This window comes from Fusarium musae, chromosome 1 (genome assembly GCF_019915245.1).
Source record: "Fusarium musae strain F31 chromosome 1, whole genome shotgun sequence".
NCBI lineage: Eukaryota > Fungi > Ascomycota > Sordariomycetes > Hypocreales > Nectriaceae > Fusarium > Fusarium musae.
Genome location: NC_058387.1, coordinates 3,870,852 through 3,887,222, shown reverse-complemented (window position 1 = coordinate 3,887,222; position 16,371 = coordinate 3,870,852). Strand labels below are relative to the sequence as shown.

Genomic DNA, 16,371 nt, shown 5'->3' with positions numbered 1-16,371 from the left:
TTCTGATGCGGATAACTGAATGCTCCTTTCCCTTCTAAACATTATACAGAACAGAGAGTCATGAAACGATCGAAGACGTTGATAGGTCAACATGGTATCTAAAAATTAAAGGTCATCGGATGGAACTCCCGCTCAAGAGAATAATGCACAAATCGCTTCCACATGATAGTCGATCACCAGAATGCTCCGCCGGCTTTACCAGGTTTGCCATCCCAGAGTTCCTGCTCTGACACCCTATCATCGTCTTGACCTTCAATGAGTGGCATCACCAATCCAGCCCGTCTTCTTTCTGAAAGCCAGCGGTCTATCCAACCCTTCATGCGCTTTCTTGACTGCTCACTCCCTACATTGACTGTTGGAATGACTTTCTCTATTCTCAAGCTCATAACAAACATGGCGAGCTCTCGGAAGCTACTGTGTTCTGAGTAAGGAACCCCAAAGCACATGGCTTCCTTGGTACTGCCTCTCTGTGGAATAAAATCTTTATATCCAAATCGTGTTCGCCAGCCCTTGTCGTGAAGGATCTGCTGAGTATGAATGCTGCCAGGTGGTGTGTTCGCACCGATGGTTTTGCCTGCTGGTCGGAAGTTCCAACCACTTGGCCGAAGTCCTACAATACGACTAAAGTACGGTTTATAGCTGTTTAGGTATTCCTGAAGAGTTTCTGCACGAATCTCCATCAACATCTGCATATGCACCTGTGCCTCGAGGGGATCAGATGTAAGGAGTGCCGTGAGCTCCGGGTCGTCCAGCTGTTTGCAGATCTTGATCTTGCCAGGTGATGCAAAGATCTTGGATTTGAGTGCTTTAGCGATGGAGATGCATATGCGTTCTTTTCCAATAGAGTACGTTCCGCAAATTACGAGCAGCCGTTGAGGGTGTTTCTTTGTGGTGTCCACTTTTGCGTTCTCATCCGGTTTCGTGTTTGGGAAGAACTTGCTGACTGCTGGAGTTCCTTGACCGCTAGCCTTTTCCCAAATATCGTCTTTGCAATTGGGATCAGGAGACAATGAGCCACAAAGATCGGCGCAGGCCTTGATAACATCATTCTGGGGTGGGAAGGAGTATCGTGGATTGAGATACGTAGTGTCCAAGTAGCAGATATCAATCTTTTGTTGCTTGGACTTTCCAGAGATCGCGTCGATAGTCTCTGGCTTGAGAAGAGGATGCCTGACATGAGCAGGGCAAGCTCGGAAGTCTCCACAGTGTAATATGCGTTGAACACGGCTGTTGGGGCCTTGCTTCATAGTCTTTTCAAAAAGGAAGAGAGAGCTTCCCGGACAATGATTTGCCGGTATCATCGTTACTTTCGCGCCTTCTGTCCCTGGTATGTCGTAGGATTTGTCAAATTCAAGCTCCACAACCCATTTTGCCGCTGTACGAAGTTGATTTCTAACAAGGCTGCCCGTGACCTTGCTGCAGTATATAGGGCCGTGACACCATCTTGCTGTAAGGCCGATGTAGTGGTCACTATGAAAGTGACTCAAGAAATATGCTTTGCAACCCTGGACGGCGCCATACCGGAAAGCGTCTACGCAAATAGAAAATCCGGGCATGATCTTGTAGAAAGGGCACGTCCTCTCATATGCTTGCTTTCCTCGGGAAGCGTGCTCAGCAGCAGCAGCCTCTTGCCATGCTGAATCCTCAACATTATTGGACATGAGCTTCGAGAAAGCAGACTTTGGTGCCGGGCCAAAACTTATAACTTCGAAAGGGTTCGCTTGACCGGGCCTGGGAACAGCAGCCCGTGCAAATCTTTTGCTGACGTCGGCCGAAGGGACCTCAGGGGTCGAGATAGGAATCGCTGAAATTGGGTTTTCCGACTTGATTTGTTTTGGTGTCGTTTGCTCCGGTTTCGGCAACGGGATCGGGTGTCCGTCAAGACAAGAATTAACATGCCGTGTTGCTTCATCTATGGAGATCCCTGCCAGGCTCCCGCTACATATGGGACAACACTCTGCCGTATGATCATCATCAAGGGGGTCATCGGCCAGGTCTTCGCTTGAAATCCCAGCTTCCTCCGCTTCTAACCTAGCTTGCTCTCTCATGTAACGCATTACTCGCATTTCCTCCCCTTCGAGATCGGCCAGGTCCGGGAACTCCTCGTCTACTATTTCTCCGAGATCGTCGAATTGTTGGTATGTTGAGTCTTCCCGTTTCAAGGCTTGTGTGGTAATATCTGCTTCCTTCTTTTCATCGATCTTAGTAAAACCGTCCGTTTGGACCTCGTTTTGCGGGGAAAGCTCCGTACATTGGCCATTCTTTTCAGGCTTGTTGTTTGTGGCCACAATATCGTCCTCAGACTCCTCCTCACTATCCGAATCCATAACGAATGGAGTCTTGATTTTGGATTTTGTTGATTTGCGTGAGGTTTCGCCATCATACTTGGCGGGTGAGGATCGGTCTTCAGCTCTGGCCACCTGCTCAGCTTTTACCGAGACTTTGATCTTGGGCAATTGTTCGGGCTCTTCGCTCAGTTTCCTCTTTTTGTAGGGTGATTCAGCCTCGTTGCATCGGATCGAGTCGTTGGCGTCATCGGCAGTGTAGAGATCTTCGTGCTCAATAGGGTCCGGTGCAGCCCCAAGAAACAGAGAGGCCTCATGTTTTTCAGCCTTGCTAAAAAAGCTAAGGATACTTTGATTGGCCTTGACTGACTTTTTGGGCAAATGTGAGATAGTCTTCTTTGGTGTATGAGACTGGCTGGACTTTCTCGGTGCCACCATGATGATAGCCAATGAAACAGTGAGTATTGGCTTTGTCTTTGGCAATAGAAGAACTGAAAAAAAAAGGGCCTGGTAATTTAGTTGTCGTCAAGCCAATGAACAAAAGGCAAAGAAAGCATGCGAAGATGTCCTGGAAAATCAGCAGCCAACCAAAAATGAAGTGGGATGCTTTGAACCTCTTATTAACGCGAAACCGCGAAGGGTGGCAAAGTGGGTGTCGCGCGATCACGTGACGATAGTAGAGAGCAAACCCATGTGTGCCTCTCTTCACCACGTCTAGGTAAGCCTCTGACTGTGTACCTACCTACCTATGTTTATAACCGCCGCGTTATCTCAAGTATTCCAGCGTTCACGGCTACACTTTTCTTCTGGTGCAGCATATCGCAAGATTTCAGTTCAAATTCATTCTTTATTTCCCAAACTACGGTATGCAAATGTGCTGTTCCTCCTCAACAGACAAACCGCGAGAGTTGAGTTACTTCGACATAGATCCAAACCTGGCCTACAAAAGTTTGGTGGTGACAAATGTGCCACAACCCGCCACAGCTCTCTCTCCAGAGCTTCGGCTGCTCTAAACGTAAAGTAATACCATATTGATCTGCAACAGAAGTAGCCTTCTTCGCACCGCTGGATATACCAGCCAAGATGCAATGAAAGCATAATGATGAATGTACTGATAAATACAAAGATGTGCGCATCACTTGGAGACAGTGTAATACCAAGGACACCCTGGTAACGAGTCAACCACGCAAGCGCCATTGAGCCATCACCAATAACCCAAAAATCAGAACAGTATCGAGCCAGTGTATGACCCGTGTTGAGGGGTTAGCCTCAACAAGAACAGTTACTACACTTTGATCCGAGCCTTATGGCAAAGAAGAAGTGAAGAAGAAGAAAGGAAAAAGAGAAAGCGATATTTGGAGAAGGCGCTCCTTTTATACCTGGCCGGTATGATCATGATGGCCTTGAGACTGGGGTTAAACTTCGAGAATGACTCACGAGGGTAAAGTCATTCTAGGCAAGAGCTTGGCTGCAACCTACTGGTATAATCAATGAGCTGACTTTGCCACTTTGGTACGCGGCCAATCTAAGAAAAGGTTACAATTCACTTGGACTGTTAGGTTCCTGTTGTTGCCTGCTTGGGGCTGAAGTTTACGACTGTTGCCTGGGATGATGCTTATGTGAGGGAAGCGAGACTAAAACCGGAACGCATACTTTCTCCTTAAGCTACCTATGATTTCTGCAAGGGCATAAGGTAGGCACTACATCTGTCGTGAACTCGGGTCTTAGAGCTACTTTTGGTACCTGGCTAGAGGAGGAAAGAAAACTCAGGGCCTTGATCCTAATTAAGTGACAAAATAACTTAGGTGACTTTAGTATAAGCTTAGGACAAGTTTAGTAACACCCTATCAAAAGCTCTGGTATTTTCTTGCTCCGTGAGGCCTGGCAGCATTGTTGGTGAACATTGAAGACACGACCTTGGGAGGAAACAACTCCCAGTACGATATCGCCACATTTCAGAGCCATACCTGGCTTTACCGTCCAGCTATTGTTCTCGGGGTATTGTTGAAAGCATTCGCTTATGAAGACTCTGCTATCCTCTCAAGCATCTTTCCATGAACCCCTTTCCATCCAGCCTCACATGAGCTTTTTATCATACCCATGATCAGCCTAGAGCATGTAATAGAAACCTGTTCCACGATCTCCAGGCTTCCACCCTCAGATTCTTCAATCTTCCAAACAGTCTCAAGTACCAGACCCATTGGCCCTCGCGTTCTCACAAACACACCGCTTTCCAGGTCAAAAAACTCATATGAACTAATAACATCGGAATCCCAGAGCCCTGCTGGCAAGGTATGAATCCGGTCTGTGACTGAATAACAGTCTGGTGCTGCGATAGGTTTGACCTCAAGTGTGTCAGGAACCGATGGAGGAGGGTCCGGAGTGGGCATGACTTCGAATTTGGACATATAAGGATTACAATGTAGGAAAAAAACATGGTCGTGGAGCATCTCTATGGCTTTTGGGGTTGCAGTAGTCGAGGAGATAGGCGACGTGTGCTGTATCTGGGCGGTTGTCTGAAACACCATGGCTGCTGAAGTGAGTCGTCTTGCCCGAATTATTGATGGATATAACCGCAAAGAGATATTGTGTGTTAAGGGAATGTAGAAATCTTCAATATCATGACTATCGGAATGCGAACTGCTTTATCCTGACCAAGGTACACTTGGTGTTGCGGAAGAAGAAACCGACTCAGCAATAACGATGAAAGAAATCGAGATAAGGACAAACGTCAGGCACATGACTGAAGGGTATTTTGAAGGATAATAAATTACCTATAAGAATTGGCCTTCTGAATAAAAAAAAAATAAAATAAATTTTTTTGTATCTGACTGGGAATGTAACAGTTCTAGTTTCATTATCGTATCATGATTGCAATTGGCCGCTAACGCCAACACAGGGCGAATTGAAGGGAATTGGAGTTGAGGCTGTCTTCCGTATGAGCCAATCGCGTCTGCCCCACAACAGCGTTGTCAAGTCCGCTCATTGGCTACCACCGTAACCTGTAACTTGGGAAAGCGTCCCCCTTTCCAAATATGCAACATTGAATGTTACAACAAACCCAATTCCTTCAACGCTTTCGACATCGCCAAAAACAAAAGAAGAAAACAAAAAAAAGCTCGCCTCCAGTCATCAAACTTCCCCTTCTTTCTGTTAGCTTGCACTCAGCGCAATCTCCATCTTCGTTCACATGCATCACATGCCCAGGCTATCATGAAGTAAACCAACCAGCCATAACAAGCTCAAGCGATCTTAGCTTAGTTACACATCCCCTGCTAAGTAACCCGAGACAGGCCTCACAACATTCATCATTATGTCGTCGCTTCAAGTCAGAGGGCCGGATTTTTCGGCCACAAAGCAGAAAGCGATTGAAGATGCAAAGAAAATGCAAAAAGTGGTTGCCGAGCAGTGCTCAAAAGTCGGAAAGGATCCTCCACAGTATCGACTTTCAGAGCTCATTGGCAAAGGCAGTTTTGGCCGGGTCTACAAGGCCACCTCTCTAACAACGAATCAGCTGGTTGCCGTCAAAATCATCGACATTGAAGAGAGTGACACAGTTAACCCGAAACTCGCCGATACATATAGCGACTTGCTCAAGGAAATCAGTGCCCTGCAACTGCTCAGCAATAGTGGCGCCAAGAACATCAATCATGTTATCGATGCTCTTCCTGTCGGGCAGTCCATGTGGATGATTACAGAATATTGCGCTGGAGGCAGCGTGGCTACCCTCATGAAACCAACCTCACCGGGTGGCCTTCAGGAAAAATGGATTATTCCAATTTTGCGCGAAGTAGCCGAAGCTGTCTACTGGGTTCATGATCAGGGTATTATCCATAGAGACATCAAGTGTGCCAATATCTTGGTCACGGAGGAAGGAAACGTCCAGCTTTGTGACTTTGGAGTTGCTGGTGTTATTGAAACCAAATTTGACAAGCGCTCAACGGTCATTGGTACACCCCATTGGATGGCCCCGGAACTGTTCGACCCTGCGGCATCTTATGGTACTGAGGTGGATATATGGGCTTTTGGCGCCATGGTCTATGAAATTGCATCGGGTCTACCACCAAGCGTAGCTGCAGGCATGATGGACTTCAACAGACTAGGCTCATACCTCAAACAACACATCCCTCGACTTGATGGCGACCGATATTCCCAAGGGTTGAAAGACCTCGTGGCGTACTGCTTGGTTGATGACCCTAAGAAACGCCCACCAATTGAACAAATCCAGAGACACCGTTACATATTCAACACGCAGGATGCTTATCCTGCTTCGAGCTTGGCACACTTGGTTAGAGGCTACAAGTTGTGGGAAGCTCAAGGTGGTGTTCGCAAGTCCCTCTTCTCCGCGGGAGGAGCCCAGGGCCCATCTGACCTCGCTAACTTGGCCTTGGACAATGATGAGTGGAACTTCAGCACAACCGCTGCGTTCGATCAACAGGTGCTCCAAACTGGCGACGCTCAAGCTGTGTTTGATGTCTATGGCTCCAACGTTGACTTCAAGCAGGATGAATTCGACGATGCTTCTAGAACCCAAAAACCGAAATCACGTCGACGTCCGCCACCTCACCTTCCTTCCGTCAAAGCACCACTGGAAAAGCTATTTGACCCAAATACGATATCGAACTACGAGGACAACTCACGAGCATATTATGGCCGTCCGTTTCCTCCGCCTGTTGCCGATTTCACCCCTCCACCCCCGCCTCCTGCGTCGGATTTACCTCTAAGAGACGACTCATCTCAGTCTCCTGGAGTGAGAGAATCCCTGATTGATCTTGACATGTCCCTAGACGGTAGCAATCTCTCCGAGTTTGTTGACCTGAACACAATTAGAGCTGGAGATCCCAGGGCATCGACCGACTATGACTTTGGAGATGTCTCCTACAACAAACCACCACTTAGTGACCCGGCAGATATGATGAACAACAACCGCAGAACACGAGATTGGAAGTTCCCTTCCATGGCCCCTCCCGCCTCAGCAAACCCGGAAATGTTCAGATTTCCGTTCAACGATGACCAAGGGCCAAGTACCAGCCGCCTGATCCACCCTCCGACAGAGCCAATCCAGCCTTCGGCGCAGTTCAATGACCTTGCGGTTCCCTCACCAGTCAACAACCGAGCGTCATCAGGCAGTCTCATTGACTTGGACATGGGTCTAGCTGATCCCATTCCTATGAGCGACTATACAAGGCCGTCCACATCACACTCGGACGTAGGATCCTTGGCTGGCTCGGAGTTAGGAGGGGCTGATCCTTTCCAGCTAGAAAAGCACGCCTCTCTTTACCTTATGCCCAGCAGTATACGAGAACCATCCATCTATGTATCTGATGATTCTGAGTTTGCAAATGCCATTGCGGACCTCTCGCTGAATAACACCCAGCGACATGATCCTCAGATGTCCTATCAGCAAACACAGGTTCCCCTGTATCATCCCCAGGGACAACCCCAATCTTCCCAGACCGACGGGAGCACCCCGAGTGAAAGGCCCTACTCCCTTAGCGAGTTCGCCGATACTGACCCTGAATCTTTTACTCAAACGCTTGCCGCCCCTGAACTTCAACCTCCTCCACTTCAGCCTCAACTAGATCGGCCACCAGTTCGGGACGAGTTCCCTCGATCTTATCAACAACAACAGCCATCCCTCCCACCTGCACCTACTGCACCCTCACCCCAAGTTATGGAAGGCCAGGCCTCATCAGAACATGTCAAGGAGGAGCTTCGACGCATGGCCATGAGCCTAAGTGATCATCTCAGCCACGCGAATACATACTTGTCGGGTCTTCCACTTCGAAGAGCGAGCACAACAAGGATGGAGTCTATTGAGACCCCTTGAAAACGTTCACGAATGTATATGGGAACTCTGAATATGACCCCGCATGACCTTGGCGTTTGGAAATGGCTTCCCGTTACATTGACAATCGGTTAAAAGCTCGATATTGTGCAATACAAGATATGACCATAATAAACCATGAATAGAATGTTCAAAATTTTCCCTCATTGACCAAGCTCTTGCATTTAGCTTATTGGAATCCGACCAGGTCTCCCATTAGCAAAGCTTGGTACCTTTCGATGGCCTCTCCCAACCTGATCAGAACTCCTGCCGCCAGCATTTTGACCTCATTCTCCTCCCCACCATCCTCTCCTCTAGTCTTCCCGAACACCATTGCGACCCATTCTCTTGTCTCCATCACCTCTCTGCCTTGGGTTTCACAAAGTCGACGCATGTCGCCGCCATTCACTTCCAGCAGGGACGCCATAGCCACGAGCCACCCTTTCATGGCGCCGAGATCGCCAAAAACATGCACACGAACGCCCAGAAGCAGGTCCCATAGCTCCGCAGTTAACTGTGGCAGCGAAAGTGTGGAAGGCCCAGCGGCGTGAACAACAATGCCTAACGTCTGTAGGTAGAGTGCCAGAAGGGCATGGTTGAGTATGATTGGTTTGGCAGAACGGAGCGCGACCTGGAAATGCGCTGTGAGTGGGGAGAAGAAGGACGTCGCAAGCAAAGCGGCAGTCGTATTGGGAATAGCACGCATACGAGGTTTGGAAATAGACTTGGACTTGTAGCGGGCCGTGAAGCTTTGAAGCTTCAAAACATCAGGGCCTGTATTGGCATCGGCTGCTTCTGCAGCAAGTGGGGCAAGGAATGAAGATGTCAGCAACTGTGAGATATTCTCAAGAGCAGTTGATGGTAGTGCTTTCAGCTGAGACGACGGTAGGGTGCTGCTGTCATTTCCTGAGCCGATATAAAGTTGCTCCATCTTTTCAGGTAGCCGCTTCGAGGGGAAGGCAGCAGCCGACTGGTGCTGAGATACTTCGAAACCCGCCAGTTCTCGGGCTGACAGACCCAACGTGATTAGTATTGATGTCCGTTGTTGGAGGGAATAGTCGCCCTCGAAGAAAGTTCGAGCAAACCATGGGGCCATAGTCTTAGGTTGAGAGACAACAAGCGCTACCATACCGTGCAACCGCAAATCATCGAAATTTTCGATCTCAAACTTGTCTTGTATACCCACCAAAAGCCCAGCCAACTCATAAGCGTGGAAACTCACCTCTGCTCCATAATTGGCCTTGCGTCTGATGAGAATTGGAGCCGTCTGTAAAGCGAGCACCTGTTTGTCGTATGACTCAGAGTCTCTGAGATACGATATGAGATCTCTGATGTAAACTGGCGGTTTGGGCTTGTTGCGTTGTACAAGTGTTGCGTCATCATCCGAGTCTTCAGGGTCAGAGTCCTTCGGGTAAGGGGCGAGATCGGCGTCCTCTTCTGAGGAATCAATCTCCTCGATGATGGCTTTTGGCTTGGCTTCGGTAAGAGCAGGCTTCTTCCTTTGCTTGGACTTCTTTTGAAGAGCCTCGCTTGGCGTTGAAGGCTTTCGCTTCTGAGGGACAGTCTCATTTGCGTGGTCGAAAAGGATAGGGTCGATAGGGCCAACAGGGTCAGAGACCTTGGTCAAACTCTTTAATTGCTGCGCTTCCTCTGTTTCTGTCTGTTCCATCTTGAACTCGAGCCTCTGCTTCTTATCATCGATCAAAGCAGACAACGATTCCCCAACTACCAACCCTAGAAACTGAGCTCTGGGTTGTGTGGAACCGATGCGATTGGAGATGGCGTTCATGTATGTGCCTACTCGCATGAGCAGCGTCAATTTCATTGGAGAAACTCTGTGTACGTAGCCAGCGGCAAGGAGCAGGATTTGGGTGTGCGCTACAAAATGTCAGCAAGTATCTAGATGAATTGCGTGGCGATAGTCGTTACCATCTTGCTGAAGCATTGCCGAATGTCTCATGTACAGGTCATCTCCGAATTGGGCAATACTTTTCTCCAGTACTGTAGTGATCGCTTCTCGGTCTCGTGCGAGTGCAGCTACGACAGCTCTGCGGATACCTACTCCATCGCCAACACCAGCACCTGATGAAGATGCACACCAGTTGATAAGAACATCTCTTCTCGTTTCGTCGTTCAATGCGACTTCCACGAGAAGCCCAGCAACGGCAGAAACCTTGTCGTCAGGGTGTGTGTCTTCCAGGCTCAGACGATTCAGGTATTTCTGCGAGAGGTGCTGAAGTAAAATATGGAATACCTTCCTAGAGGTTCGATGTTGACTGAGAGCAAGTTGGATGAATGTAGAAATTGAGTTTCTTTTAGAAAGAAGAAGTCCATCGATTGCGATTTTGATAAGATTTTCTGAGGCATAAGCATCAGCAAGTAGCAGTCAATGGAGTTCTTATGTGCCTTACCTGAATGTTGCAGCGACAGCGACTTCTGGAACAACTCACACGCGAAGGCCATACCATCGGGTTCAGGCGATGAATGAACCCATGACACAATAGCATTTCCCAGCCATCTACTATATTTTAGTCCGTCAGCAATCCAGTGAACCTCGTCGCCGACTGAATCGCGTCCCATGACTTCAAAGGCTTCCGCTGCGATTGACACAATTTGACCGTTTGAGAGAATTGATGCAAGTTTCTGACTCTGAACTCTTTGCAGCGCGGCACTGGAGATTCCTTTGGTCGAGGAGCTCCATATCGTGGAGATTGACTGAGCACTACCAATAATGGAAGATAGAATACTCAACAGAATACCGGCGTTGATTGATAAGTCTACTCTCTTCCTTTCTTTCCCTCCTTGCCGTGACTCTTGAATGAGAACCCGTAGTTGTGTGATGACAGCGTTAAGACCTGTCAGACTGCGTAGACAGCCGATAAAAAGATCCGCATCTCGTGGAAGTTCTGTTTTGCCCTTTGTATCATCTTCGATGTTTCCCTCAAGTAAAAGTGTCCAGTAATTTGATGCGATCTCCGAGGCCAGCAAATGGACGATAGATGCACTTTTGGGACTCGGTGTTGAGAATGAGAAGGTACTTGACGCAGATTTTGGGTTATTTAGAACATTCAGTACCGAAGTGAGTGTATCGTAGTCTGGTTGGCTTTTTAATGCATCGATAATTTCATCAGCCGTCGACTTGTCACTGATGCTGGCTGGTTTCTTTTGGGTAGAAGCTGGCTTAACCTCTGTGAAAAGTGGCTCAGGCTCATCCCGAGGTTTGAGGTAGGTTGTGCTCACAGGAGTGAGAAGGTCGTCCATTCTAGTCTGTGCAGTTTAATCTGACGAGCTGTCCACCGAATGTCATGCTGTTTGAACTTTGAAAGCTCGATAGAGGTATACATTGTTGCCCAGTGTTTTACTTACTTAGGTTTAGGTGCTCGAAAGCATTACTCACCTTGACCCCACCCTCACCGAGCATCACCGAGCCAGCTCCAGGCAATGACGGGCCTCCCCCACGCACGGATCCTCTCAGAGCTAAGGCCTTACCTTAAGTAACCAAGCTGCGGACCACTTTCTGATCTTACATATCCCCTGCAAACTTTCTCATACATTCATTTGGCTTGTTGTTGTTGTTCTACAAAGTCCTTGAAATCTTCAGTATGGCTAGTGTTGCTCAGGAAGTTGCCGGCGGCTACGAAGACGCGCGATGGTAAGACCTTTTAGCTGGGAGCTGTTGGAGCTCTTGAAACCACAAACAAACAACTGACCGCAAGGCAAGGAAATATCTCGACCAAATCCGCCGTAACGCAGGACCTTATACCGATCCCGATGCTACTGCGCCGGAGTTTCTGGCGCAGTTTGAAACGTTCAAAGTTCTGTGAGTGTTGATGTACACATGTAGCACCCTATCAAAGCCATGCTAATTTGTGTAGTGTCATGTCAGTCGTCTCTCTTGAGAGACTCAAATGTCCGGCTCACTAACTTCCGTGATACAGCGGCGCAGGAGGCCTAGGATGTGAAATTCTAAAGAATCTTGCCATGTCCAGATTCAGGAACATTCACGTAATAGACATGGGTTTGTGAATCGTCGTTTCTATTAAAGATCGCTGGCTCATCTTGCTCTAGATACCATCGATATTTCCAACCTCAACCGCCAGTTCTTGTTCCGAAAAGATGATGTTGGCAAATACAAAGCAGAGGTTGCCGCTGCTTTCGTCCAAAAGAGAGTCAAGGGCGTCTCCATCACAGCCCACAACAACCGTATCCAGGACTTCGACGAGGAGTTTTACAAGCAGTTCCAGCTTGTAATCTGCGGCCTAGACAGCATCGAGGCCCGCCGTTGGATCAACGCCATGCTTGTTTCTATTGCCGAAGACGCTGAAGACCCCGATGCGATAAAGCCCCTCATTGATGGTGGCACTGAAGGCTTCAAGGGACAGGCGCGAGTCATCCTCCCATCCATGACATCCTGTATTGAGTGCCAGCTGGATATGCACGCCCCGCGCGCCGCTGTTCCTCTGTGCACTATTGCCTCTATCCCACGACAACCCGAGCACTGCATTGAATGGGCCCACGTTATTGCTTGGGAGCAAGAGAAGCCATTCCCGAAGCTTGACAAGGACGACCCAGAGCACGTAACCTGGCTGTTCCAAAAAGCACTTACTCGTGCGGAAGAGTTTGGCATCCCTGGTGTCACCTATTCGTTAACGCAAGGAACCATCAAGAACATCATTCCGGCGATTGCATCCACCAATGCTATCATCGCCGCTGCATGCTGTAACGAAGCTTTTAAAATCGCGACAACCTCCGCCCCTTGTCTTGGATTCGACACAAACTATATGATGTACTCTGGCAATGATAGCATCTATACATACACCTTCAAGCATGAGAAGAAAGACGACTGCCCTGTCTGTGGACGCCAGGCTCGCCCTCTTGAAGTCAACCCCAACTCCTCACTGCAGGAGTTGATCGATTCATTCGCGATTCGCCCCGAGGCGCAATTAAAGAAGCCATCGATCCGTGCTGAAGGAAAGACTCTATACATGCAATTTCCTCCAGGCTTGGAGGAGCAGACACGCCCGAACCTGAGTAAGTCCCTCACAGAGCTTGGACTCGAAGATGGACAGCAGGTTGTTGTCACTGATCCAGCGTTTCCCCTTGAATTCAACTTTTACTTCAAGTTTAAGACAAGTTCTTGATTCTCGACCAAGTGGTCAGCAAAGGGCGTTCAGGCTTTTGGGCATCTTTAGGCGTTGAATTAATGAATGAGAGGTACATGATGACGACTCAAAAAGTACTAGATGAGTATCCTTTTAGGGAGCAGAGAGGAAACGGGTGACAAATATTATGATGTGGTCATGGTATCATTCCTTTTTATCTAACCGTAGAGACCGCAGAAAACAAATCAACCCAAAAATTATGATACTGCGCCAAACAAGACCCAAAATCTCTTTATGATGTAGTAGGCTACCTCGCCATGTTGATAACTTGCTGCTCAAGCTTCTTGCACTTAAGCTTGAGGTGCTTAACTGACTCGAGAAAAAGCTCATCGCTATCCCATTGCCCTGTGCTCTCGATGGAGAAGATGAAATGATCTCGCCTTCGGCCAAGTTTGACCTTGCCCTCAAACTCCTTGTGTCGTAGAGCCTCTCGGCTGACAGTGTCCTTCATCGCATCAACAACCACGGCCTTAGTCTCGCCCTCCTGGCCCTCATAACCGCTACCAGCCTGAGCAGCTTCCTTAGCCGTAACCTTTTCGAGGCCGATGACACCCTTGGGGAAGCACTTGGCAAATTTTTCGGCATCAGCGCCCAGGATAGGCTTGGTAATGGTAATGGTAGGTAGCAGACGGTACGAGGCTGTTGCGACAGGAGAGAACTTGGCGTGATCGGATCCAATTCCCTTGTGCATATGCATGGCGAGATTAATGGTCTGTCGGGGTCGTAGCTTGGCAATCAAGATGTCTGGGTTCGTGGGCACAATGGCGTCCTCGCCGCTGAAGTACTCGACCTGCTTGCCAGTAGGAACGAAGACGATGTCGCGCGCATAAACGTGGGCGTTATGGTAAGCTTTGAGAGGGTCGTTCTCAGCGGGCGAAGCGTCCTCATTGACGGTGCATGTCACGTTAAGCTCGAGGCGGACCGTGTTCCAGTCAAAACAGCCGGCATAAGGATCCTCGCCAGCCTCTGGCTTCTTGTGCCACTTGAGGAAGTTGTGCAGACCCTCACGACCACCCTTGAATGGGATGAGTCCAAGACGATGCGCGAGAACCTCGTCTTGAATGACAGAGGTGTTGTTTTCGATATAAACGTTCTCGATAGCGAGGGTGGGGATCTCGGAAAGTAGAATACGTCGAAAAGCGTTTGCGAGCGAAGCGTCGAGTCCGACAAGAGAGAAAGAGGCGAGGAACTGATCGTTCTGATGAAATTTTACGGAAAACGCATCGCGGAAACGATCGAGCGTGAACGCGAGATCTTCGCCAGGGTGATGGCCTGGGTAATCAGTCGAGGTGATGTTTGTGACGGTTTCCTTGTTAATGCCAACAGTCTGGGCGCAAAAGTTAGGTTACAGTGCATTTAGCATTGCTCAATTGAAGTTTACCTGACGATTGGCAATTTCCTCTGCAGTAGGAGCTTTTCTCCACGCAGCCTGCTGTGCGGTTGCCATTGCGGTAGTGGGTATTATGTATTTACAGGCTGGTGAGTAGGCGTGGTGGTTGTATAAACGTTTGGACGTCAGTGTTGAACGAAGCAGACAATAATTTTTTGAAGCCCCTCCGAGGTGAAGATTCGGTGAGTGGAAGGTGAAGAATGTGGATCATCCAAGGTGAAGGTTTAGTGGGGACTGCCAATCTTGCCTGCAGAAAGAGGCGGCGTAGATTTCCCCACTCGTCTCCGAGACCGCCGACCGTGCCCGACCCATGTGGATGCTTCGGTGGGTAGACCACGGGCCCCACTTATGATGAGCCGGAGTAGGTACGTACCTAAGGTTATAAGATCATGGTCTGATAACAGTGACAATGTCAGTCGAGGTGGTTTTGCATGAGGGCAGCCTGCGTTGGATTCTTTCATGAGGAAGGGCACCTCAATTGTTATTGAGAGCATGTAAATACTCATGAGCCCTTATCTCGTAAAACCATAACCCTGATCTGATGATGAGCGACTTCGGATCATTTACGCCGCATCAACCAGACATAGCCAGCCCCCTTGAAAGTTCACTTATAAGACGAGTCTCTCGACAAAGACTCTTTTGCCTCTTGTCTAGGATGCCGAGATTGTGCCCCTGCTACTCCGTAGTCGGGAATAGTTCATAGAACAGACTCATTCACCGGGCCGGCCTCTGGCCATTTCAGCGCACCCAATCAGTCGTCGTCCATCGCCAGATTGCCATCCCCAAGTCATCATAAACAATACATACACACTAGGATCATCCCCTAGACCAGCTGCAGCGCACTTCATTCTCCTCGTTCCAGGGGTCATGCGCACGCTCTACCCCCGCTGAGAGATCCCATCACTTCCCTGTCCGGGCAACCCGTACGACGTCAGTATTGTGCCCATGTCCTCCAGTCAAACTCAAAGTCCTTGGCGAACCCCTGCTCTGTCCTCAAAGTTGATGCCGGTCACACGTGCAATTCAAAGTCCTTTCAGTCAGTCACCAGAGCACAACCGGTCCGGCCAACCAATCCTTTGTAATACAATGTATGTAAGTTGATTTGATCAGAGATGATATCAGCTATATAATACTCGTTGGCTTCCCACCTTTTCTCCAATTCATCATTGTTAGTATCATAACCATAAAGCAAACAGTTGTAGTTGAGAAATACTTTAAAGCACAGTCAACAAAATCCACCACTTATACGCGGCAACACCAGCAACATTTCAGGATGCTCTCCTTCGTTAAGTATGTCGATTCGATCCTCATTGAAGACTCCCATTACCTAACCGTGGCCCCTTAGCTACACTCCTCGACCTCACCCCGAGCACAAGAACAAGGAACATTGCCGGGTTCACTCTAACCCATCAAACATTCCTCGCGATATCTCCAACAATACTCCAGCCACCGACCCCAAGTCTGCCATCCCACGGTCTGCTGCTCCGCCTGCTCCAGCAGCCTGAGCGGGTTGACCACTAGTTCAATGCTTGCACAACAAGCGTCTTCTTGAAATTCAACGTTTGAGGATACCCGAGGAGTACAATGATGTTTGTGTTTTTTTTTTTCCTCAGGGAAATCAATTGGTCGTAATAGTGAGGACAAAATGGCTTTATTGAGCTGGAATTACAATTCTCACAATGGAACTAGTTACAGAGCACTATCATG

General features: G+C 48.6%; 5 protein-coding genes across 5 annotated transcripts; 2 read left to right on the top strand and 3 right to left on the bottom strand.

Moving 5' to 3' along the window:
- Positions 1-173: 173 nt before the first annotated feature.
- Positions 174-2,723, bottom strand: J7337_001178 (uncharacterized protein; the record flags this gene model as incomplete). The annotated part of the gene is made up of 1 exon (XM_044818921.1): positions 174-2,723. One exon carries the CDS (start codon positions 2,721-2,723, stop codon positions 174-176), a length of 2,550 nt encoding a protein of 849 aa, XP_044686623.1.
- A 2,875-nt stretch (positions 2,724-5,598) lies between these two features.
- On the top strand, positions 5,599-8,115 carry J7337_001177 (uncharacterized protein; the record flags this gene model as incomplete). Its single annotated transcript, XM_044818920.1, has 1 exon — positions 5,599-8,115. The coding sequence occupies one exon, from the start codon at positions 5,599-5,601 to the stop codon at positions 8,113-8,115; it is 2,517 nt and encodes an 838-aa protein (XP_044686622.1).
- A 187-nt stretch (positions 8,116-8,302) lies between these two features.
- On the bottom strand, positions 8,303-11,373 carry J7337_001176 (uncharacterized protein; the record flags this gene model as incomplete). The annotated part of the gene is made up of 3 exons (XM_044818919.1): positions 8,303-9,990; positions 10,042-10,470; positions 10,524-11,373. The coding sequence occupies 3 exons, from the start codon at positions 11,371-11,373 to the stop codon at positions 8,303-8,305; spliced, it is 2,967 nt and encodes a 988-aa protein (XP_044686621.1).
- Positions 11,374-11,714: 341 nt separating this feature from the next.
- J7337_001175 (uncharacterized protein) lies at positions 11,715-13,253 on the top strand (the record flags this gene model as incomplete). Its single annotated transcript, XM_044818918.1, has 3 exons — positions 11,715-11,764; positions 11,834-11,932; positions 12,158-13,253. 3 exons carry the CDS (start codon positions 11,715-11,717, stop codon positions 13,251-13,253), a joined length of 1,245 nt encoding a protein of 414 aa, XP_044686620.1.
- Positions 13,254-13,521: 268 nt separating this feature from the next.
- J7337_001174 (uncharacterized protein) lies at positions 13,522-14,721 on the bottom strand (the record flags this gene model as incomplete). The annotated part of the gene is made up of 2 exons (XM_044818917.1): positions 13,522-14,601; positions 14,656-14,721. 2 exons carry the CDS (start codon positions 14,719-14,721, stop codon positions 13,522-13,524), a joined length of 1,146 nt encoding a protein of 381 aa, XP_044686619.1.
- Between the last annotated feature and the right edge of the window lie 1,650 nt (positions 14,722-16,371).